The sequence below is a fragment of the Typopeltis vanoorti genome, chromosome 2 (genome assembly GCF_054136105.1).
Source record: "Typopeltis vanoorti isolate ZY-2024b chromosome 2, IOZ_Tvanoo_1.0, whole genome shotgun sequence".
Lineage (NCBI taxonomy): Eukaryota > Metazoa > Arthropoda > Arachnida > Uropygi > Thelyphonidae > Typopeltis > Typopeltis vanoorti.
Genome location: NC_143550.1, coordinates 64,969,333 through 64,995,848, shown reverse-complemented (window position 1 = coordinate 64,995,848; position 26,516 = coordinate 64,969,333). Strand labels below are relative to the sequence as shown.

At 33.5% G+C, this 26,516-nt stretch overlaps 1 protein-coding gene across 1 annotated transcript in view; it reads left to right on the top strand.

Moving 5' to 3' along the window:
- The window catches only part of LOC150109117 (uncharacterized), a 40,519-nt gene extending 23,622 nt beyond the window's left edge, over positions 1-16,897 (top strand). Inside the window, exon 3 of the mRNA XM_090405670.1 lies at positions 15,545-16,897. Coding sequence (XP_090261796.1) covers positions 15,545-16,620 — 1,076 coding nt within the window. The 3' untranslated portion in view covers positions 16,621-16,897. The remainder of the gene's footprint in view (positions 1-15,544) is intronic.
- The last annotated feature ends 9,619 nt before the right edge of the window (positions 16,898-26,516 follow it).

Genomic DNA, 26,516 nt, shown 5'->3' with positions numbered 1-26,516 from the left:
TAAACAATTAACTCCAAAACCGTTATGTGATACAAGATAGGAATTTAGAATAGAATCAGTTAGAGCGCTGTACGTTTTCAAATTCCAGAATTTTTAAATGCACTAAAAGAATTATTTAAAACTGCATCAGATAATACTATCAAAGTAGAAGTGGTTTCAATATATGAACAAATAGATTCATTTGAGTTTATACTAAGCCTTGTAATTTAGTATGAGCTTTTGTCAAAAGTTAATTTAGTAAGTAAAGTATTACAAAATGCAAAAATTCCCACAAACGTAGCAACTAAGCATATTAAAGAGTTAGTGCAGTACTTTGAAGAGCAGAGAATATCAGGATGTGATAACTGTTTTGAGATTGCTAAAGAACTGTCAAATCTATTAGGAATAGAAATTAAATTTAATGAAAGTCTAGTATGTTGAAGAAAAGTATTTTTTGATTATGAAACACCTGATGAATCACACATAGTGATGACAAAGATAATTTTATGATAAATTTCTTTTTTGTAATTTTAGATACTGCTCTATAATGTGTCAAAAAAATAATTTGAATTGTATGAAATTCACCAAAAATCATTTGGATTTCTTTATGATATGAAATTAATAAGAAAAATGACAGAAAATGAATTAAAATTTTGCTGCAAACAGCTGTATCAAAAATTAAATACAGATATTGATAAATCTGAATTTTACAATGAATTAATTATTTTTAGAAATATTGTTCCAGAAGATGCACCCATTAATATTTTAAAATTCATAATTGCAAATAATTTGTTGGATATTTATCCAAATATTACTGCGACATTTAAAACATTATTGACCAGTCCAGTTACGGTGCATCAGCAGAAAGGTCATTTTCCAAATTAAAATGAATAAAAACCTATTTGCGATCTTCTATGTCTCAAGAACGTTTGTTGTCCCTGACAATAATATCTATAGAGCATGAAATTGCAAAAAATTAGAATTTTGATAGTGTTATAAATGATTTTATTGATAAGCACATTAGGTTAAATAAAATTTAATATATTAAGATTTCTTTTAAATCTTATAAGTTGTTATATATATATTTCATTCTTTATAGTAAAAATGGATATTTTTTTCATATTTTTATATTATTATTTATATTATTAAATAAATCATTGTTCTGCCATATTTATATGATATTTATATGATAATGTGTACTTACATAATAAAATAATATATCATGTACATACAAACACATTTATTTTTTAACTAATTTTTTCCCTTTATTTAAATTGATGCTAAAGAGCATACTTGTTTATTTATGTGCATAAATATTTTTCATATTCGATTTAATTAATTAACAAGATATTCTTCCATTTAAATTTCCATAAATGTTACTAACTTTCAGGGGCCCCGCTTTTCGATTTCACACAGGGCCCCACAAAATGCAGAAACGGCCCTGGGTACACATCACCCACAAAGCTCATCGATCTGCGCCTTAAACTGATTCAGTGTATCTACATTCACAACACACTCAAGCAATGTATTCCACTCAGGGCTGGATTAAGACCCACAGAGGCCCTAAGCACTTAAAAGATTTTGGTGCCCCATATATATGTAATTCAAAATATAAACAATAATAAACCATAAAATATATTTTTATTTTTCAAAATGAAACAAAACTTATAGTAAGATGGAAAATAATGTTTATTTTTGTGTACTTCAACTTTATTTAGAAAAGTTTTCTCCTACTTTTTTTAATTGCAAAGTCTTTGATCAGATCCTCAAAATTAATCTTACGTAACACATCTGCTTCTATACTCAGTAGAGATAAGGCATTCAACCTGCCTTGTTGCATAGTTGTTCTTATGGGATTTTTAATATACTTCAACTGAGAAAATGAATGCTCAGCTGAGCAATTTGTGACCATTAATGTTAAAAATATACGAAAGGCAATGTATATATTTGGAAAGGTACACTCAATATTGTCTTCTACAATTATTTTATAAAGTTCAGCATGACTGAATTTTTGAACAAATACTTCTTTTTACATTTTTTCTTGCACTGAAATTATGGGGCACATATGAGTGAAACTGCTGAAGCTCAGCTGAGAAATTAGTATTCAAGTCCTCTGGGTAAGCATCAATCAGCTTTTGACAACACTGAGAATACCTTTCAATTTTAGTAGATGATGAAGTCACTGAAGTAACATTATGTGGCACATCACTTAGAAAAGAAAATCTCACCGATATTTCTTTGTATATATCTCTACTCTTCTTCTCATCTGAGTTTCAAGTTTGTCAACAATTGTGTAAAAGATGGTGATGCGAAATTTATCTCTGGCATTCAGATATACTTCTAGAGCATCTCCTTCATTGGGTACCTTCTTTCTGATATGTTTGCGAGTTTGAGCTGCCTTGTAATCAACATCTGGTAGCACTTCCTTTGTAGCTGCTTCATATCTTTCAAATTCATTTCGTGAGGTGCACAATTGGTCAGCTAATTATCCATACAGATCTGCACATGTTTTTAAGTTCACATCCTCATTCTGTAGAATTTGGCTTACTCTATGAAAATTTTGCAAAATCTCATCCCAAAAATTCAACATAAAAACGAATTCTAGCTCATGCATCTTATTTGCAATATTATCTGCTTCTCTTCTAGTGTCTCCCTTTTGTGACTGGTCTTCGGCTATACAGTCTAACGCTTCTAAAATTTGAAGGAAAGATTTCAAAATTGCTGCTGTTACCATAGCATGTGCCTCCCATCTGGTATCAGAGAGGGATTTTAAGATATTTTCATTTCCAATACAACCTTTAAGAATTGTTCACCGGCTGGTTGAGGCTGAAAAAAAGGTATAGAGCAACTGCGCTGTAGAGAAGAAATTAACCGCCTCTTGACAGCATTCAACAGCACTTCGGCCTAACGAATTTAGTGAATGAGCTGCACAGGGCACATATATAGCAAACTTGTTTGTTTCTAAAATTTTTTGCTGCATCCCCTTATAACGCCCAGATATGTTAGCAGCGTTGTCATAAGACTGACCCCTACATTTTGAAAAGTTTAGCTGACAAACTTTACGTAAGCCATTTCCTCACTGGTATGGCTTTTCATTTCCAGAAAGGTTAAAAAGTGTTCAATAGGCTGTCCATTTTTTAAGTACCTAAGCACAACACTTAACTGGTCGATATGTGACAGATCTGGTGTTGAATCAACTGAAAAACTAAAATAACCAGAAGATTTTACTTCATCAGCAATAAGTATGTGGACCTTTTGAGCCATCAGTTGAATGAGTTCCTCACAGGTGGCTTTTGGACAGATAAGAAGCCACAATTTCCATATTTCACAATGTGACCTGCTAAAAATGGATCAAACTGACTTAGGAGCTCAAGCAGCTCTAAAACGTTCTCATTTTGCACTGATCCAAATCTTTCTTCTGTTCCTCGAAAAGCCAAGCCACGTTCAGCTAACATACGAATAACAGCTATGACACGCCTCAGGACATGTTCCCAATATCACACTCTTCCTGAATTTGTTTTTTCAACTGTTGTCCAAACCCTACACCTTGTCTGTGAGTTAAGTATGTTAGCATTGAGTCTCGGTGAGTAGTGCTTTTTTCATGTTGATCAATTACAATAGTATTTCGCCAGTCACTGAACCCTTCTCTTGTAACAAAATGTGAGAAAATTTTAGGAGCAAACAGTTTACAAACAAAACAATAAACTGATTCCACTGATGGTAAATAAATAACCACTCTCTCTTGTATTCCTCACCATTGGCTTTTGTCCCAACAAAAAGTTTCTGTGTTTTGCAACAAAAAGTGTCCCAGCAAAAATTTTGCTTTTGCAAAATACTAAGTATGCCTGTGTATATGCATCTCCCTTGTCCAAGACATTTGTCACCTAGTTATAGTACATAAGTAAGTTAGTATTCTCAGGGCTCACATTGGTGAGTACGGCATGGCAAACCCGAGATATCCAAGCTAGACCTGATCTTACTTCGTACAATATACACTTGGTATATCATATCTGGAGACTGGCCTTCTACTCTTCTTTCCCTCTACTCTCTCTCTTACTCCTTACCCTCCCCCCCAGTGCTATTAGAGCAATTTGAGGGTGAAGGGGTGGCTCTTTCCTCACAAACTGTAGTTTTCACTATCTACTAAAAAAAGCAAGCCTAGTTTTCTTAAGGTGGCAGCCCCACCACTAGGATACCTATCGTCATGCTAGTCACTTGACACAGGGAAACACATATTACTTCCAAGTCTCAATGAAATCCAAACCAGACAGGGAAAAACATGGGAAATGACCCCAAACTGGAAAAGGTTAAGAAACTTTGGAAAAAGAAAAATGTGGTGAATATGCTACATGGAACATTAGAAGCATAGCACATAAAGAAGAATTAGATAAAATTTTAAATGATGAAAATATAGAAATTGCAGTTGTTGCAGAAACAAAAAAGAAACTTAAAGGAACAAAAGAAACAGCTAACTACAATATCATATATTGTGGAGTGGACAAACAAATACATGCAAAAGCTGGTGTAATGATTTGGATCCATAAATCAATTAAAGCAAAAATAACTAATTATACATACTGGAATGAAAGAATATTAGAAATGTGATTAAAATTAAATAAAGAAAATTTAACAGTTGTTGGAGTGTATGCCTCTGAAGAAGGAAAAGAAGAAGAAAATGATTACTTTTACAAAGAGTTGCAAGGAATATATGAAAAATTAAATAAAACACACCATATAATTATAGCCGGAGATCTTAATGCCAGAATAGGAATGAAAAAAATTAACAATAATTTACAAAAAATTTGGAGAACCAACAGTAAACAAAAATGGAAAGTGACTCATTGATTATACAATATATAATAATTTAAAAATAAATATACATTTTACAAACATAAAAATATACATAAATATATGTGGTGTGCAAGAGGACAAAAATCAATAATAGACTACTTTATAGCACGAGTAGTTTACTATTTAGTACAGGCAAAACTAAGATTTTCACCAAACTGGCTACAAAAAAATAAACTAGAGAAACAATCTAATTACAAAGTAAGACTACTTTGTAATCAAAGAGATAATCAGGTAAGAGTACTTTGTATTTCAGTTATCTTGGACTAAATGATTCAAGTATAAGAAATTTATACCAACAGAGGATTAATAACTACTTAGAAAAAATACAAGAAAATGAAGACATTGAGAAAGAATGGAATAATATAAAAGAAATTATCACATCAGCAGCATATAAAAGTCTAGGAACACACAAAAAATATCATAAAAATAAAAAAATTACATATATGGGACAATGAAATAAAAACAATCATTGAAAATTAAAAGCTGGCTTTTAAAAGATGGTTGAGTAGCAATAAACAAGATGAAATTGAATATAAAAAAAGACGAGCAATAGTCAAAAGAGAAACCAGAAAGAGAGACAGAGAAAGCTTGGAAAAATTTATATGATATCTGGAAAATGACATATACAAAATAAGACCCAGTGCATACAAAATACTAAAACACATGAATGCAGATATAAAAGAAACTGCAAATATAAATTGCGAAATAGATGTAAAAGAATTCTTGGTGTACTTTACAGATCTTTGGATAGATAATACTGGCATCAAAAATTATTGCACCAGAAACTTACAAAATACCTTAAATGATATGATAACAATGAAAGATTTAAAGGACAACCTAAATAAAATAAAAAATGGCAAATCAGCAGGAGAAGATGGGATAAACTCTGAACTGTATAAATTTATTGGAAAAAATTTCATCAAAGATTACTAAAATTTTTAAATAAAATATATACAAATGGACAAATACCAATAGAATGGAATACAAGCATAGTAATACCTATATTTAAAAAAGGGGATAAAACAAAACCTGCTAACTACAGAGGTTTATTGAATACATGCGACAAAATATATAGCAGAATACTTAATGAAAACTAAAAATATACAGTGAAAAAATATTATTAGAATGGCAAAATGGATTTAGAAAAGGATGCTCTACAATGAATGCAGCTTTCAGTTTAAAACTACTTATAGAAAAAAGAAGAGAATTTAATTTGGAAACTCATCTTTTGTTTATAGATTACGAAAAAGCATTTGACAAAGTAAAAAGATATATACCGTTTGATATTATTACAAAGAATAACTATACCTAATATTTTACTACATGCAATGTTGAATATATATAAATAAAATAAAATAAAAATAAATGAAAAGTTGTCTGAAAAACAATCAATAAACCAAGGAGTAAGACAGGGATGCCCTCTGTCTCCAACACTTTTCAATATTTACATTAATGAAATATTAATAAGTGGAACACCTTAAACAATCCAGGTATAGAAATTTCCAGGAATAACAAAATAAACATGCTATTATTTGCAGATGATCAGGTAATAATATCAGATAAGGAAGACAATTTACAGAGAGCAATATATAATTTAAATGTTATAGTAGAACAGTTTGAAATAAAAATTTCCATAGATAAAACTAAAACAATGACATTTTGTGGACAAACTCCAGTTAGAAGCAAAAAAGTTATTAATAATAAAATAATAGAACATATATCCAGGAAAAGGAAAGTCACTAGTGGAGTGCCTCACGGATCTGTTTTAGGGCCATTACTATTTAACTTGTATATTAAATATTGGCGAAGATTTGGATGGAGATATTCAGTTGTTTGCAGATGATGCAAAGTTGGGACGAACCATAAAGAGTAGTGAAGATGTTGTGGCCTTGCAAGAAGACTTGAATAAATTGAGTGATTGGGCAAGCAAATGGGGATGTGAGTTCAATGTTGCAAAATGTAAGGTTTTAAAATTTGGAAAACAAAGATGGGATGCAGAATTTATGCTTGGTGAGAATATATTGTTGGAAGTAGAGGAAATAAGAGATCTGGGAGTGATAGTGGATAAGGATCTAAAATTTAGGGGTCACATCGCCAAAATTGTGAAGACAACACAAAGACTTCTGGGAATGATGAGGAGGACACTGACGTGTAGAAGTAGGGAGATTCTTGTTCCATTGTATAAGGCTTTGATTAGGCCACACATGGACTATTGTGCCCAGATTTGGTCACCTGGTTTTCAGAAGGATGAAGAGATGTTGGAAAGGGTCCAAAGGAGACTGACTAAGGTAGTTTCTGACCTCTGGAATGTCGAGTATGAGGAAAGATTGAAAAGATGTAATTTGCAGAGACTAGTGGAGAGAAGGAAGAGGGGAGATATGATAGAGACCTACAAGTTGGTAAGGGGTTGCTATAGGATCAATGGTGGAGAAGTTCTACAGCGAATAGTGGGAGATCAGGGGAGAACCAGAGGTCATCCCTGGAAACTGTATAAAGAGGGTGTGAGTAGGGGAGTGAGAAGCAGGTTTTTTTCGTGCAGAGTTGTGAATGATTGGAATGCCTTGCCTGAGAGTGTGGTGTCTGCAAGGAGTTTGAATGTGTTTAAGACCCGGTATGATGAGATGTGTGTGAGATAAAAGGACCTCCTAGATGAGTCTTCGACTCCATGAGGTCTTGTTTAATAATAATAATAATAATAAATACTTTCCGTTATCTTGGATGTGAAATATCATATGAAGTAAAAAAAGACATAAAATTAAAAACTTCAAAATTTTTACAGATTATAGGCCTGATAAATAGAACACTCAACCCAAATATAGTACAAAAAGAAACATGCTTGAAAATATACACTACTTTAGCAGTGCCCACATTATTATATGGCAGTGAAATTTGGACAATAAACAAACAAGTTAAACAAAGAATAAAAACAATTGAAATGAGATTTATGAGAACTGCAAAATACACATTATTAGACCAAAAAAAGGAACGAAGACATTTTAAAAGAACTAAAAACAAAGTCAATAGAAGAAAAACTAAACAATTATAAACAAAAATGGATTGAACATGTAAACCGAATGGCCACCATCCTAAACAAATACTATATAAGCCAATTGGAAAGAGAAGGCAGGGTAGACCTCAAAAAAGGATATTGGATGGATAATGAGACCGGAACAAACCAATATAATCTATATCCATAATTAGTGTTATGATGATGAGTAAGTTAGTAAACAATGATCTCCCTTTAACAAACCCATGCTGACAACCACAGTGAAAATTGCTGTTATCAACCTATTTCTATATCCACAACTCCAGATTATATAATTTGTAACCACAGCCTTATCACCACCTTTATGCAGTGGAATAATTTTACTTCTTTTCACTCTCTTGGAACCTGTGTTGTTGTATGATTCTTATTAAATAGGCATCCCAGTGCTACTGCCAATTCTCTAGAACATTCCCTTACAATGTATGGTAAGATTTCATCAAATTCTATTGCCTTATGACATCGAGGTGATTTATTTCCTCAAATACCTCCTGCACAGTTACAATTTAGCCATCCTCTCCTATGTTCTCTACACTTAAGTTTCTCATGATTTCACCCTGATCAGGATGAATAAAACACCCTTATATAAATTGATCTCTGAATACCTCAACAATGTCTTCTGCAGCAATTACCATTCTGCTATTTTCATCCATTAACATCATCTTACCATAATCATTCTTCCTTCTACTTGCCAAATATCTAAAAGAAGTTCTCTAGTTTTTCTTTGCATGATTTGCTAATTTCTGCTCATACTGCACTTTTGTTGAATCACTGAGTCACTCTCCTGGTTTTTTCTTTATACTCTTCATGTAACTGATTATAACTATTATTCATCGTGTACTGTGTCAGAACTGCTGCCTTCTTCTAGATGTCATGCTTAAGCCCTTCATTCATCCATTTTACACCTACTTTATTCTGACTTTTGACCTTTGGAATGCATTCACACATTGATGAATTTCTTTGTCAGTTCCCAAGCAGTATTTATTTCCTTACTTTTCAACTCCTCATTCCATGCTATAGCTCCAACCTATCTCCTAAGTTTGTCATAATCACCAGCCTTGTACTCCCGCATATTTCCTTTCCTCACAGAAGTCTGCATATGGCTAGTCACAACCCAAGTGATCACTTCATGATCACTCTCACCAACTGGAGGAAAGTGTGAAACTCCACTCATAATTACATCTTCTGATGAAATGATCAGACTTAAAATTCTTGATCCTCACAAGCCATCTTTTATGCCTGAGATAGTTGTCTCTCAAGAAATTCATTTTCTTTATTCCCAAATCCTATCTCTTCATTCCAATCTATACTGCCATAATTAAAATCACCCATAATAACCTTTCTTTTGTTGTTTATACATAACTACTCTTCCCAAGTTGTTTATACATTTCTTCATCACCACCCTCCATATTCCCTGGCCTATAGCAACATCCAACTAAATATGCCTTCTGTCTCTGTCTACCTCCACCTCACACTACACTGCCTCATTGCCACTATTTCCCTCTTTCATGTCTACTTTATGTGGACATAATTCCCCTGCTATCATCATCAGCACCCCCCCCCCCTTCTTGTTCTTTCTATCCTCGTAAAAAACACTGTACTCTTCCATTTCTATTTCTGTTAGGGATATCATCTTTATTCAACCATGTTGCACTTATGCAATTTATCCAGTTATACAGATTAACCAGATCTTAAATTTCTTGACTTTTAGACACTTCTCACTGCATCAAGTCCATCTAGATTTTGCTCTTCCTTTGGTTTTTTTTTTTTTTTTTTTTTTCCCTTGTCAAAAAACCCTACTTTTGCCAACCTTTCCTCTCCCATTCTGTTGAAGTGATCATGCCATGTTATATTAGTTTTGCTCACATGTTCTTGAGTAACAACAATGTCATATAATGTCAAAGTAACAACAATGTTCCTTCCTAATGTCAGCATTTTTTCATGTGATTCTATCATTGATGCTGTCAGTTCACTCCCTTAATTTTTCTCAGACCTCTGATATCTATGATCTGTAGTCTTTGAACTGATTTATTTATAATATAAATCTCAGATCCATATGTTAAAACTAGTTTGAATTCTGTCTTGTATACTACCAGTTTAGTGCTTTTCCCAATCTCTATGTTATTTCCTATACATTTATTCAGTTTGCTCTCCACTACCATTGCTTATTCCATTGTTCGTTTCCATATTCAATTTGCCATCTTCATTAAAAATTGTGCTTAAATATCTGAAATATTTTAATTTTTTTTATCCATTGAGAATGCAGTAGAAGTTTTCCCGTGTTTCTGCCTATTTTCATGGTTTTATCTTTTCATTGCAGTTAACCTTTTCACTGCTGAGAAAATAGAACCAGCCAAATTCTCCTTACTGACTTATTTTCTATTTATTATTATTATATGGGTATCTCTATGGAGTTAGAAGACTAATCGCAGGAGACCCATTATTCACATAAATATTCTACCTCTCCTTGAACTCATTTGCTGATGAAGCACTCTTATCCATGCCAACCTGTTTCATCCATTCATCACTCCAAGCAAAAAAATAGTCCTAATACTCTTGCTAACCACACTTATATAGTTTCCAGAAATGACCCCTTGTTCTCTCCCCTCCTGCCATGTATTGAAAAAACGTTTTTGGTGTCGGTTCTATAAAATCTCTAACTTATATGCATCTATCATATCTCTCTCATTTGCCTATCAGCTAGTTTCTAAACCCACAGACTTCAGTCTATTTTCACAGACTATTTTATAGAGCTGTCACAGTCTTGATCACTTGCCTCAAGATCCTCTCCACCACTTCATCCCAGTTGAATCCAGGCAACAAAACCTGCACGCAGTAGTCCAGATGAGGCTTTATTAAATTCTTATAAAGGGAACTAATAATAACCTCCTTATCCTTGCTTGTCAGTGTTCAACAGCCATGTAATCTGATGTGCTGTTTTGGCCATATTTTATGTTGTCTAAACTTCAACTACCTGGCCACAATCACCCCCATATCCCTGACCTCATCAAATTCCTGCAGTTCATTTCCATCACGATATTTCCTTGAAAAACCAGGTAACCACCAAGTAGAGTATGCCATATGTTGCTGATCAAGGCCTTTACACAAGAACTACAACCTCTTTGCAACTACATTTTAAGATCCTCTTCATTGTTGACATAATCTGTTGTGAAGTTCTCACAGTTTTAGCAATGTGATGCCCTTAATTTCAAGTCTTAGTCCATGACCACCCTTTGACCTCCTCCTTCATAATTTCTTCATTAATTTTATGCTCTGCATCCCATCTTTGCCTACCAAATTTCGAGACCTTACACATTGCAACATTAAACTGGTAGCTCTACTATAAATTGCTACATATCTCCAGTTAAGTCTGTCCCGATATCATTAATATACAAGGTAATCAATAATTGTCCCAAACAGATCCCTGCAGCATGGCCTTCCTCTTTTGGAATGCCACTCCTTTATATATGATCCATTAATACCTATCTGATATCCAGTCTCCTCAGTTTCAGTTTTGTGGCCAGCTTGTTATGCAACAATCTCAAAGATCCTCTCCACCTGAATGTTCATTTTCCCTTATCCAGTGAATTTGTCATCTTGTTGCAGTACCTAAGCAGATTGCTAAAACATCACCTCCCAGTAACAGCCCATACTAACTATTACAGTAAATACGGCTATTATCAACCCAATTCTGAATCCTAGCCCACACCAACCTCTCCAATACCTCAGGACATACAGATTTGCCTATAATTTGTAGCTTATGTCCAGTGGCGGCTGGTGACAATAGAAACAGGTGGGGGCCAAAAACAACTTAAATTTTTTTTATATTTATATAGCGGTTCTATTATTGATTTATAGTTATTATTTCTATTACAATAATGTTTAGTCAGACTCCACTGATGCATTTAGCTATTAATATTTTTAAAATTGGAAAAACGAGAAACGTTTTTCCAATAAACTATCGATTTTGATCATAGTTAAAATATATTGTTTATGGAAGTAATAAAAATTTAAACTTTAAAATAAATTATAACAAAAAACGACAACAATAATTAAATACAATAAAAACAATACAACAGAACAACAACGAGAATAAATAATAAGATAATGAAAGAATCGTGCGCTATTTACTTACAAACGCAGTGATTGGGCCAGGCTAAACGGGCCCCAAGATAAGTGTTGTGCCTGGTAAACAAACATGAACGCTACTGCACATACCTCATACATGCCCTGTGTTCTACATGTATAAAATAGGGCCAGCCGTGGCTGGCCCCAGAGACCATGCTAAGTTGCATTATACAATATTGCCACAAAACTCTACAGTGATTTTTTATTAAACATTAAAACAGATCAACAACGAGAATAAATAAGACGATGAAAGAATTGCGCGCTGTTTACATACAAACGCAGTGATTGGGCCAGACTAAACGGACCCCAAAATAAGCGTTGTGCCTGGTAAACAAACCAGATTGCTAGTGCGCGTGGTTCACAATCAAAGAATCACGTGCTATGTATGTATGTGCAACACAGTGACTGGGCCAGACTAAACTGGCCCCAAGACAAGCGTTGCATCCGGTAAACAAATACGATCACTAGTGTATGTGCTCATACATGCCTTGTGTTCTACATGTATAAAATAGGGCCAACCGTGGCTGGCCCCAGAGACCGTACTAAGTCTCATTATTCATTATACAATATTGCCACAAAATACTACAGTATTTTTTTTTATTAATCAATAAAACGTTGTGGAAATAGATAAAAAAAAAAAAAATAATAATTACAAGAAACATATTTTTTAAAACTACAATTATTGGGCTACTTATACAAATATAGGTGGGGCCCAGCCCCTATATATGAGCCGTTCCTGCCTGTCTTATTTCCCCTTTCTTAATTAACAGTTTTACCCCCTGTTTCAAGACTCATTATTAACCCTTATTAACATCAACTTTACATAATTCCTCATATACCTCCAGCTCGCTCACTATCGGTCCTTCCTCCATACCCTCTAAGTTCAAGCTCCTCATGATGTTGCATTCATGAGGAGCTTGAATGCAACATCTTGAATGCAACAGATGAAATACCCTGATAAATTTCTAATTGAATATATGAATTTAAAAGTAACTTATTTAAGAGTACATCATCATCTGCATAAAATAAAGAGCTGAGATTAACAATCTAATTTTAATATCAGGGTTAATGCCACTTTCCTTCATAATGTAATCCATATAGAAGATGAATTACAGTCGAAGTAGTGAGCATCCTTGTCTTACACCTGATTTTATATTACACTATTTTCCTATACCTCCTTCAGTTTTAACTGACAATTTATAAGTTAAATATAGACCATGTATGTATGTATTGCTCTACAGTTACATGGTGTAAATGACCCATTTACACCATATAACTGTAATCAGCATCACTTTTAATTGTAACATTTTGAACAGCTTTTCTCATGGTACCTTGTCATGTCTTTTCCAGATCTCCAAAACTTAAATACACATCCTTTTTTATATTTCCATTATTTCTCAACTCTTGTGAAAATTCAATCATGACAATTTATTTAGCCTGAACCCAGCTTATTCTTTCCCAAGTTTTTTTTCCACAATTTTTCTTAGCTTCTTCTCAAGTATGCTTGTTAAATCTTATCTGGAACACACAATTGGGAAATTCCTCTGTAATTCTTAGATTAGTTCTATTTCATTTTTATTCTGTTTGTAATTCTGTATATCTGTAATCCTTACATTAGTTCTATTTCTTTGTGAGAGCTCTACCCCAAATGATTGGAGTAGAGTTCTCATAATGACAAAACTTCCACTTCTTTTCTTTTGATATTTTTATATTGATGGTGACAATCTGGAATTTTACTGATGCTGAATTTGAATTTATTCCAATAGCTTACTTTTCATTATTCACCTGGATCTCTGTCTTGTTTAACAAGGTTAACACCCCAGTCAGTATGGTATTTCATTTTGTTCTACCCTCATCATATTTATTTTAAGCCACTACAGAATGCAGTTTAATCAGTCAAACCTCAAATTGTTAATTCATCATCATTTTTTCAGTATCTAAGTAGATACCTATTAATCGGGGTGTTACTGCAAGGTGAGGATTGCCATTAGGTCATGAGCCCTTCTTTAAAGGCTATGTAGAGATCTCTTCCCAGTTATCTAGCTTTTATTCGTGTTATTCAATCACGTGTTAACCTTCACTCTCCAATCAACAGGCTGTGGGTTCAAATCTTGCTATGGGCATGGAAGTTTGTGATTGTCTTTAGGTGGAAGATGAATTTCATTGCCCAGTATGAGACTACCGCCTCTCGTATTGGAGATCTGAAGTGGCTTAAAAAAGTTCCATCATGTTTGATCTCTAGAGTTTCTGAACTTTGTAAAAAAAAAAAGTAAAAAATATAAAAACACATAAAAATTCAATAAAAAATGGAAAAAAACCTTTAGTCCACTCACGATATGAATGTACTATAGGGTTACAAATAAACTATTTTGTGGATGGTGCCAGCATAAAAAAATATAAAAAAATAAAAATTATCTACTTTGTCAAACTACAGTTAATAAATTGTTAAAATGTTACTGAAAGAAGTGCTTCTTTTTACAAACAAATGCTACCCTTTGCAAAAATTCTTATTATTGATTCAATTTTGCAATTGAACTCAAAATGCTTGTTCTGATACCTTCGCTACTATCACACCTAAAACTAACTGGACTATAGTTTGTAGTTCAGTTAATTTGATGTCAAATAAATTAAGGGTACTCACCGTGATCACCGTGCAAGCCTAAAAGAAAGGAAATTAAGGGTGCTGTTAGTCCCATCACTCGCCCTTTTTATATATGAGCAACTTCCCATTTAGTCCTGTAGTTCTGATGATTATCATTGAGCTTACTTGGTATTTCAGACATTTTACATTTATCATCTTCAAATCTTTCCTTATTCCCCCCCCCCAGTATAATTTTCAATGCTTTTGTTTCTTTCCAGTATGAAATATACGGTACTTATGAAATGTTCATTGAATATATTTACTATATCCTCAGGTGATGCCATTTCTTTGCTGTCTCCAACATCTAATACACTGCTGGCTGAAAACACCTGATACCTGCCTTTATTGCATTTCTCTTTCTCTTCAGCTTCTGCTTAATTTCATGATACAGCTGCTTCACATCTGGTGTATTTACTTCTGTCTCTCACACCTCATTTGATGCCACAAGAGATTGCCAAACTACTTCCTAAACCTGTCATAGTGTTTACATCTCAAAAATCACAAGATTTCATTTATCACTTTTCCAGAGGTGTTTGATATCTGGTGGAAAATTGGTGACCTTTTCTGTTAATCCTTCTAAGGATTTATTTCTAAATCCAACACTAATTGTGATTCAATCTCATGTTATTAAGTCATGATTCCGAAGAAATGCATTTTTCTATTGCTCACTGTAGAAATCCATTGAGTGGGTCTTCTATAGTGAACCTACTATCTGAAGGTCTTTAATAATAATAAATAGGGGGAAAATAATACTTGGTTGTGTTATTATTTGATATACATGATGTCATTTGCAGAGGTAGTCTATTTTGTATTATTTATAGTATCATCATTATAGTTTTAGCAATTACATTAGATTAAGAAGAATTGATATTTCAATATGGTATTTTTCTCATTTGTTGTAGAATATATCTGGAGCAATTCTAAGAATCCCAGTATAAAATCTATGGAATGGGCAGCTACATGGAGACTAATTGAAACTGTTTCTGATCCAGACATACAACGACGGATGTATGATGGTTGCTATAAAAAGAAAGATATATGGGATTTGATTGCAGCACAGTTACGTAAGGAAGGTTTTCTGTTGGAAATATCTAAAGGAGGAGAGAAGTGTCATCAGAAATGGCGAAATTTGAAAAGAACATTCAAAGATTATCTTTTATCAAAGCAAATAGCTGGCAGGAGGAGGAAACCACTTCCTGATTTTTATCAGCAGCTTGAAAAAGTTTTAAGAAAGGAACTTAAAACTGATATATTTGGTCAGGACAACATTCTTCAGGGAACTATTTTAGAAGAGAATACAGTAGAAAAAATCCAAAGACTATCTCCAGTTGATCTTACTAGCACTACACCTAGTCTACTTGATATTCAAGACTGTCATTCTCCCAGTAATTTAACAAGTCATGATCAAAATATTCTTCTTCCCAACAAAAATTTGACTGTAATCCATGATAACCAGTTGCAGAGGAATTTTCAGGTCTCTGCTTCTCATCATCCTTCTGAAGGTACTGTTTTAAAACCAGAAGATCAAATATCAGGTTCACTCTTGCTTCAGGAATTAAATTCTCATCCTCCATCTGCCACATCTTTGCCATTATCAGCAAGTAACAGACTTGGGCTTGAGCAAGATATTTTCTTATCAAGATCTATACTTACCAAATCACATTCTCCTTTTCATTCACTATCTGATGTACCCATTCACTCATCTGGAAGTAGTGCATCAAGCTCAGATCAAAAGAGTAACAAATCCTCACATACCAAACCTAGATGCAAAAAGTCCCACTTAAGAGAAATATTTAGATTATTGAAGGAAATGAGGGATGATGAGTGGAAAAGAGAGAGAGAAAGGTTGAAAAGAGAGGAAGAAAGGTTTAAAACCTTACAGGATATGATGGTCAAACAGCATGAAGAAAGGCTTCAATGTATGTATGCTTTTATTGATGTTCTGAAAAATGGAGTAGGAATGAAGGATAATGGATGACATGCAAATTACTCATACTATATTGTTCATTGATAATGGTGAAGTAGACATGATTTTGTAGTATATTTATGATTTGTTAGAAAGAAATGACCACCTTTTTGTAAGAGATATTTAAATGTATATTATTTGCCGAAGGAAAACATCTGTATATTATTTGTCAAAGAAAATCCAGGTATTCAGGATTGTGTTTTTATTTTCTTATAGCATTTTGAAATATGTATTTTATTGTAAATATGGTAAAGTGTGTCAAGTGTACAGTAAAGTCAGTATACAAATACTTCAAATACTCTTGGTTAAATTATTCGTATTATAATTTTTCAAGCAAATAGAGCAAAAAGAATATACAGTCAAATCTCACTATAACAAAGTACTGATGTCTTAATAAAAGCTTAGGTAAAATGCTGTACTAAAAGAAATTCACTATAACAAACAATCCACTGTAATTTATTATTCCTATGGTTCCATTCGCTTAAGTGAGAGTAAACTGTAATAAATTCTAACCACTCTGAACTGCTGACTTGTTTCAGTCTGACTGGCCTTCTGATAATATAGTTAGAAAGTTGATCATTACAGGCATAATGATCATTGCTAATATCTTTTGTTTCATATTTTTTTCCATTAAAAAAAAATTATAATTGTATCTGTTTGCCTTAAGTTTACCTTAAGGTAAACTTGCTGGTAATAATTTATTATAATCTAACCAAGTGAAAAATAAACTTTCAACATCTTTCTCTAAATCCAGAGTAATTTAATAAAAAGGTGGCACACCGTTTGGCAACTCCTATAGGTAAAGATGACCTGCCATTGCTTCTGCCTGGTATCTCCACCTCTGGGCCTGGCTCCCACTGAAGAGACCTCAATAAAGGTTGAAACTAGTCTGGGTAGTGGCCCTTCCCTTAATGCATAACATTATATATATCTATAAGGAGATATGTTTTGCATTATGGGAGATACTGAGATAGGAGTGATGTTAGCTTGCTCCACCTTTGCTGTGAGTTGCCCGGTGTTGTACTACCTTACCACAGTCCTGAAGATATTTTCAGGTACAAACTTTGTTTGCTCACACTTGGATAAAGGATTAAACTAAATTTATTATTGTTAGATAAGCATTTAGAATTTGTGAGTTGGGCTGCATATGGAACCAAAAATTGATCTAAGGAGGCAGCCATTTTTATGCGATTCAGTTAGATTATATATTCTAGGTGGTCAGGCATGATAAATCTATAGTTTTTTTTTAACTTGTTTATCCAAAGAGATAACGATATCTCAAAGTATGTTGAGCTTGTTAAGCTGGCTATTGGTAGGACTCTGATATTACCATTATCTCCTCCTGTGTTGGTAAGTTCAAGTGAAGAAAATGCTTTAGAACAAATGGCAAATTTAAACCTGTTTATTTATTTAATTAATAAATTAAATAAATAAACAGGTTTACAATGGCACCTTTTCCTCTACATGATAAGATAATTTCTTACGACATATAGTTTCAGTCTGTTGGTTGAATTTTCCATTGTTATTACTTATGTTGAAGATGGAATGTGGTCCACAAACCAAAATCTCTGTACTGTTTAAATTACCTGATGATAATTAAAATTAAATTATGATACAGTAAAAGAAAGCAAAAGCATGTTTGCAGAATGTAAAAGAATAATTAGATTACTAGAAAATTTAAAATCAAATACTGGAAGAATATGAAAATGATGGAAAGATGGATTGCAAGAAACATTGTTGTAAACGTTCTAAGATCTCTGGTGGAAGAAGAAAATTATATAGTGTATTGCAGAGCCCACAGGAATCTGGGAGAAGTAATAATTGGTATAGGAATACTGATAAGACATGTTTCCCAATACAAATACCAGAATTATCAGAAATAAAGGAAATGAATTGATTACATTGATAGCTTCAACTTCTCTAGAGATGATTGGTATCAGGGAAACTTTGTTGATAGAAAATGATGCCTTGGCAAGTATAGAAGTGGAGAAGTATAATATATTTTAGCAGAATTTAGAGAGTATGGCAGAGTGTTGCTTATAAGGGATGAATTTTCCCTCTCAAGGGAAAAAACAAAAAATTGGAAGGAAACAGCACTGCTGATTTTGGGAGTGAGCAAGGCAGGATATTTGGTGAGGTATTATTACATGTTAAAATAGAGGATGATGAGTCAGAAATTCAAGTGATTATTTGGAGATTTTAACTATAGCAGTATAAATTGGGCAGAGGAAACAAATATCTTATGACTGAACAGAATTTAATGAAATTGAGTACTTTTAGAGGCTTTACTAAAATTTTTCAAGATATCACATTTTCCTTTAAATCAGACCATACTTAGACAAAATGATTTGAAATGAATCATATATGAAAAATGAATACAATTAATAAATAAACTGTGCCTGATATCCGTATAATAATATTATTATATTTAGAGACAAATCAGTGACTGTAGAGTTTCAGTTGTGATAATGTTTCACTATACACAAATCATTTCCAGATCTGATTGCTCTTCCTTCATATTACTGAATACAATCTTAACTTTATAAAATAATTACAGGTATGTTTTTAAAGTTTCATTATGTCAGGATTTTTTATTATCTTATAAAGTTAAGATTGTATTCAGTAATAAGGAGGAAAAGCAATCAGATCTGAGAATTACTACACATAATATAAATTTGATGTTTCAACATCTCAGTACTTAATTTCGCTTCTGCCAAACGTTACTTATTTACATACTCTACTTAGTATTTGCCTCATTTTGTTTATTAGCTGGACCAAATTATTAAAAGAATGTTTAGCAATCACAATTCCTTCAGTTACTTTGTTTTTTAGCATACACTAACAATTATAGGTCAAGAGATGTGAATGGTATTTTATCATGTAGAAACAGATCATTTGGATCATTTAATGTCTATATAGGACTGAAAGTTGTAAAAATTATTTAAGGATCGAATTGTTGATTAATAATTTAATCAATGCATTCCTTATCTCATTTATTCATCTGTTCAGGTGCAACTTCCCACTGGCAATTTAAGAAATGCAGAAAGGTTTAATTGAAATTGACACTGTGGCATCTCTGTTTAATTTTTTTCTTGAATTTTGAATCATAAGTAAACAAATTCTCTAATGCCTTCTTTTCTCAAAGGGATTAAGCAGCTCTTTTTTTTTTGCCATAACTACCTTCTTGAAGATCAATAGTCATCCATCACTGATGGTGAGCTTGGTTTATCAATGAATCAAGGCTTTCAGGGAATAAATTACAGGTATATATTATGGAATTGAAATAATGTGAGTTTTTAGGCTGTTTATTAGCTTTGCGATTAAAACCCAGTTTCCCCCAAAAGAAAGCCTCCTTTCCTTTTCCAAAGATAAACTAATTTGGGAACCAGCCAAGGAAAGGCCTAAAGAAGTTCCTCTAGTAGGCACTGAAATAGAACTTATTATTATTAACATCTGACCTCCATAGAGCCAGAGGCTCATCGTGGGAGGTACACTGTTGCACACAGTGCTCATCCAACCTTGCCTTAAACTGATTCAGTGTGTTTCTACATTCATTCACAATACTCAGGCAATGCATTCTACTCTCCATGGAAAGAACCTACTCCTCACTCCTCTGCTCACACCCTCCTTATACAGTTTCCAGTGATGGTCTCTTGTTCTACCTCACTCTCCCTTTCTATGAAAAATCTCTTCTATTTCAACCTGATTTACAACCCTTGACTAGCTTATATATCTCAATCATATCTCCACCCCTTCCTCCTATTCATGAGGCTCTGCAATTTACAATTCTCTTCTCATACTCCATATTCCAAAGACCACTGACCACTTTGTGAATCTTCTCTGGACCCTTTCCAGCATAACCTTATCACCATGAAAACCCAGAGACCAAACCTGTGCACAATAATCCATGTGAGGTCTGATCAAGGCCTTATTAAATGGCATCATAAAACCTCTTTATTTCTGCTTGTCGTGGACCTCTACATTATTGCCATTATTTGATGTGATCTTCACAACTTGTGCAATGTGGCCCCTGAATTTCAGGTCCTTGTCCAACACCACTCCCAGATCTCATCTCTACTTCCATTAAAGTTTCCCCACCAAGTGTATACTTTGCATCCCATCGTTGCTTACCGAATCACAAAACCTTAATTACACTTTGTAACATTGAATTGACAGGTCTACTTACCTGCCTATTCATGCCATCTATTCAAGTCCTGTAAGGCCATTTGCTTGATTCTGCACTGCTCTCCCCAATTTTGCATCTGCAAACAGCTGCATAATGTCTTTCTTTGGGAGTCATAGTATTAAAACAAAATGCAATTATGATATCACTGAAAATTAATTTGGAATATTTTATTATATTTCAGGCAAGTTTTATTAATATCAATATTGTACAAAGTAAAAAATAATAAATCCTCTAATGCCGCTTATTCCCTAAAATTAGTAAACGAGGCAATTTAACCCTAACTTTTGAAAACTTGTGGGAAGCTAGTTTTAATGTTTCACATCGGGGTTGGAGAATATGGCAGATGACTGCCATATCTTTTTTTTTTTTTTTTTGCCATATATATATATATATATATATATATATATATTTTATTTTTACCTGGGCTGGCTGAGTGGTTAGTGTATCCGTTCTCCAGCGAACAGGCTGTGGGTTCAAATCCTACATAGGCATGGATGGATGTTTGTGATTGTCTTCTCCCAATATGGACTAGGTCACCATGGGAGTAGTAGACCCAGAACAGGCTGTGGGTTCAAATCCTACATAGGCATGGATGGATGTTTGTGATTGTCTTCTCCCAATATGGACTAGGTCACCATGGGAGTAGTAGACCCAAAACCTTCCACAATGGGAGAAGCCTTCACCCTGCAGTGGGTAGGAAAATGGGCTGCTAATTTTTGTCGGCCTCGTTGGCTGAGTGGTCAGCATACCCACTCTCCAGCCAAAAGGCTGTGTGTTCAAATCCCACCATGGGCATGGGTGTTTGTGATTATCTGTGAAAATACTAATGGTGATGATGGGCGATATATGGCATTGATGTAGTTGATGATGGGAGTTGCGGTTCGTTGTAGTTCTGGATTGAGTGGTGAAGACAGAGTTGTAGAGTAGGTGCCCTCCCTCGAGTCTTTGGAGCCCCTGGAGGTGTCACATAATAATAATAATAATAATATCCTCTAGAATTGAACTTAGAATAAACTTTCTTTGGGCAACATAGTGTTGTTGATGCAAACACCATTTCCACAGGGTTTCCTAGGTCTTTATTATTTTCATTAATATTTGTTGGTTTATTTATTAATATGAATCTAGAAATTCGAAATTCAAGGGACTTCTTGCAAAGGTAGTGAACACAACTCAGATTTGCTGCAACATTAAGGACATTCATAAGTACAGATAAGGTGACAGTACTAATATATAGTGCTGTGGCATCAAAAATAATTACAATTAATTAGATAACGTGGCATCAAAAATAATTGCAATTTACATTTACAGGAAGACAATTTACAAAGAGCAATACAGTATATAATTTAAACATTATAGTAGAACAGTTTGGAATGAAAATGTCCATAAATTAATGAAAGAATTAAAGGACAACCTAAAGAAGATAATAAATGGCAAATCAGCAGAAGATGGGATAAACTCCGAACTGTATAAATTCGCTGGGAAAAAAATTTCATCAAAGATTACTAAAATTTTTAAATAAAATATATACAAATGGACAAATACCAATAGAATGGAATACAAGCATAGTAATACCTATATTTAAAAAAGGGGATAAAACAAAAGCTGCTAACTATAAAAGTATTAGTTTATTGAATACATGCTCCAAAATATATAGCAGAATACTTAATGAAAAACTAAAAATATACAGTGAAAAAATATTATTAGAATGTCAAAATGGATTTAGAAAAGGATGCTCTACAATGGATGCAGCTTTTTGTTTAAAACTACTTATACAAAAAAGAAGAGAATTTAATTTGGAAACTCATCTTTTGTTTATAGATTACGAAAAAACATTTGACAAAGTAAAAAGATATATATTGTTTGATATATTACAAAGAATAAATATACCTAATATTTTACTACATGCAACATTGAATATATATATAAAAATAAATGAGGAGTTGTCTGGAAAACGATCTATAAACCAAGGAGTAAGACAGAGATGCCCTCTGTCTCCAGCACTTTTCAATATTTACATTAATGAAATATTAATACAGTACAGTGGAACACCTTAAACAATCAAGATATAGAAATTTTCCAGAATAACAAAATAAATACGCTATTATTTGCAGATAATCAGGTAATAATATCAGATAAGGAATTTTACAGAGAGCAATATATAATTTGAACATTATAGTAGAACAGTTTGGAACGAAAATTATTATTATTATTCGTGACACCTCCAAGGAGTCCGAAGACTCATCGCGGGAGGACACCTATTGTACAACTCTCCGTCTCCACCACCGCACCGATCCACTGCTACCAATTATCTACATCAGCGCCATCTGCCGTCAAACACCACTACCACAGCTACTATTTTTTTTACTGTAAATTGGGTGTGTTCTGAAGGCTGCTTGTCTGTATGCGGGATGAAAAGCCCGAGTTTCCGGTTTGAGATCGGCTAACTCACCTTCGATTGTAAAAGTCCATATAAAGATTCCTCCCGTCATGACGAGAATCGAACTTAGGCCTTTCCCAGTCGAATGGTGCTATGTACTGTCGTTTTTCCAATTGCGCTACGGAGGCACTTAAATTTCCATAGATAAAACTAAAACGATGGCATTTTGTGGACAAACTCCAGTTAGAAGCAAAATAGTTATTAATAATAAAGTAATAGAACAGATAAACACCTTCAGTTATCTTGGATGTGAAATATCATTTGAAGGAGAAAAAGACAAAATTAAAAACTTCAAAATTTTTATAGATTATAGGCCTGATAAATAGAACACTCAACCCAAATATAGTACAAAAAGAAACATGTTTGAAAATATACAATACTTTAGCATTGCCCACATTATTATATGGCAGTGAAATTTGGACAATAAACAAACAAGTTAAACAAAGAATAAAAAACAAGTGAAATGAGATTTATGAGAACTGCAAAATACACATTATTTGACCAAAAAAAGGAACGAAGACATTTTAAATGAACTAAAAACAAAGTCAATAGAAGAAAAACTAAACAATTATAAACAAAAATGGATTGAACATGTAAACCAAATGGCCGCCATCCTAAACAAATACTAAAATATAGGCCAATTGGAGAGAAGGCAGGGTAGACCACAGAAAAGGATTTTGGATGGATAATGAGAACTGGAACAGACCAATATGGTCTATGTCCGTAATAAGTGTTATGATGATGAAGGTGACAGTACTATTCAGAAAGGGTCCGATCATACCACAACTGGATATCTGTCATGAGCTGTGTGTGTGTGTGTGTGTGTGTGTGTGTGTGTGTGTGTGTGTGTGTGTGTGTGTGTAAGAGTGGGACCACCTGCAATGAGGCTTTTAACACCTGGAAAGTCTGAAAATAATAATCTTTTATACCTTTGTAGGAAGTAGGCAAAACCTTTTTTTAGCCATATATATCTATCTTTTGAAGACAGATCAATCTCTACATGTAGCCAATCAGAGATAGATGGCCCAATATTATCATTAATTTTAATAAGCATTCAGTGAAGTGATGGAAAACAAGTACCTCCATCTCATGGTACCATACCCAAACACAATATGTGATTGTCTGAAACAGTATGTGTTCAACAAGAGGAACAAAAGTTCCTTTTGTTGACGACTAGAATTGAACTTAGTTTCGTCTATGTGACCTAAGCTTGTATGAAAGTAATAATAGGATATTTTGTGCTCTTATTGCACTTTCCTTGGCCAATATCTTGTAACCTTTTGATGGTAGATTACACTGCATACAGTGTAAAATTTTATTTCAGTGTTGCGAATTACAATAGGACGTTATAAAATCCTCACTACATTGGTGATGGCCTCTCCCATTGTGGGAGAATTGGGTCTACTTCTCCCATGGTGATCCAGTCCAACTTTGGGAGAGTATATATATATATATATATATATATATATATATATGATGAATTTCTTTGCAAATCACAGCAAATGAAACATAACATAAATTACATTAATCCAATGTCCAAGAGAATCTATCTGACTTAAAAGATTAGCACCATGAACATCAGAAAATTGGACATTGCCATATGCAGGGTGTAAACTCGGACATAGTAACGTGTAACGTTACTATGTATGAGGTAATAAGGAGAATTTATCATACGTGTAACGGACTGTTACACGTTTGATAATTTCACCTTAATTTTAATCCTCTTAAATTCACCAAATCAAACTACTCCTACAATTCATATTTCCCAGAAAGGAAGTTTCATTACAAGAGATATTGTCATGAATGAAGAAGTAATGAAAGCCATAACGGAGCGTCTATATCATTGGAACATTTGGAGAGGGTTTTTTCATTAGAATTCTAAGAGAATTTGAAACTGAAATTATTTCTTGATCACCTGCATTAAAGAAAAAAAAAAAAAAATTGAGATTTTTGCCACAGCTGAGTTGGAAGAACGATGGTTATTAGCTGTTCGATTGGAAAATACTAAGTTTCAATTCTCGTCATGATATATGTATGCACTTTTCAACTGAATATCAGGAGATGCCAGGGATTTCTTCCAGAAATTCTGGTTTTTATTATTATATTAATTATTATTATAATATGGGTATTATCTGCATGACGAATCGTGTATAGCTCAGGTGGTATGGTTGGAGCTGTTTAGTTGGAAATGTCTAGGTTCGAATCCTGTCTGTGAAGCGAACTTTCATCAGCCCTATTAAATTAAAGGTGAGTTAGCCCGCCTCATACGGAGGTGGTACTCTTTTTCATCCTAGAAACTCGGGTTTTCGTTCTTCTTCAAACAGGCAATCGGTGTCAGGAACACACCTATCTAATTATATAAAATACTTATTGGACAAGGACGGTAACGAGAAATCACCTTGTTCTGTTATATTCTTCAGTAAGTTAGCATCACAACAAAAAAAGCATTAAGTTGAAGGAGGTAAGATCTTCATCGTGTCAGAAGACTCTTCGCGAGAGAGAACCATTATTTACACCAGCGTTTCTCAAACTTTTCCTACGGCGGAATACTTCACAAATCATGAAATTTTCACGGAACACCTTGGTTATTTTGCAATGTATTAATTAATAATTAATTGTTAATTTAGCTGATTTTATTATTAATTAATAATTGATCATTAACAATTAATTAAGCATCATTTAAACATAAACATCATTAAATTAATTTGTGCTGATTTTCATTGTCATATCTCATTCTAATCACCAAAAATTTATAATATTATTATAAGTACTTACGAGTGAATGCAGACTTTTTCTCCTGTGTTCTGGTAGTTTTCCCCTCCTTTTGTACATCCTGGAGATCTTTGTAGGCTTGAGGTGGATGACTCGCTATCTGTTCCGTCAAAACACCTTCAATAAGAGATTTCTTAATACCAAAATTAAACAAAGTCCCTTGTCTCTTATTCATATTAAAATTTAAATCTGCTGGCCTATTACTTTTAAAAAATCGCAGTATTACGGTTTCGAAACTTTCACCTTACAATACTGAATACTTGCGAAGAAAGTATTCAGTATTTCTAGATTTGAGAACCGGATACAGACTACCTTGATATTCAATTTTAGTGGAAAAATTTTCTCTATACTTCCTTGCTGATTGGTCACTAACATTTGCAACACAGATGTCATTTCCTTCAGTTTTGAGAACACAGGATACGCTGCCCATTGTTATAATCTGCTTGCAGGCAATTTTTAAGACCGGTCATAAACAGTGATATTCCCTTTCCCAAATGCTGAAAGATTTCGATG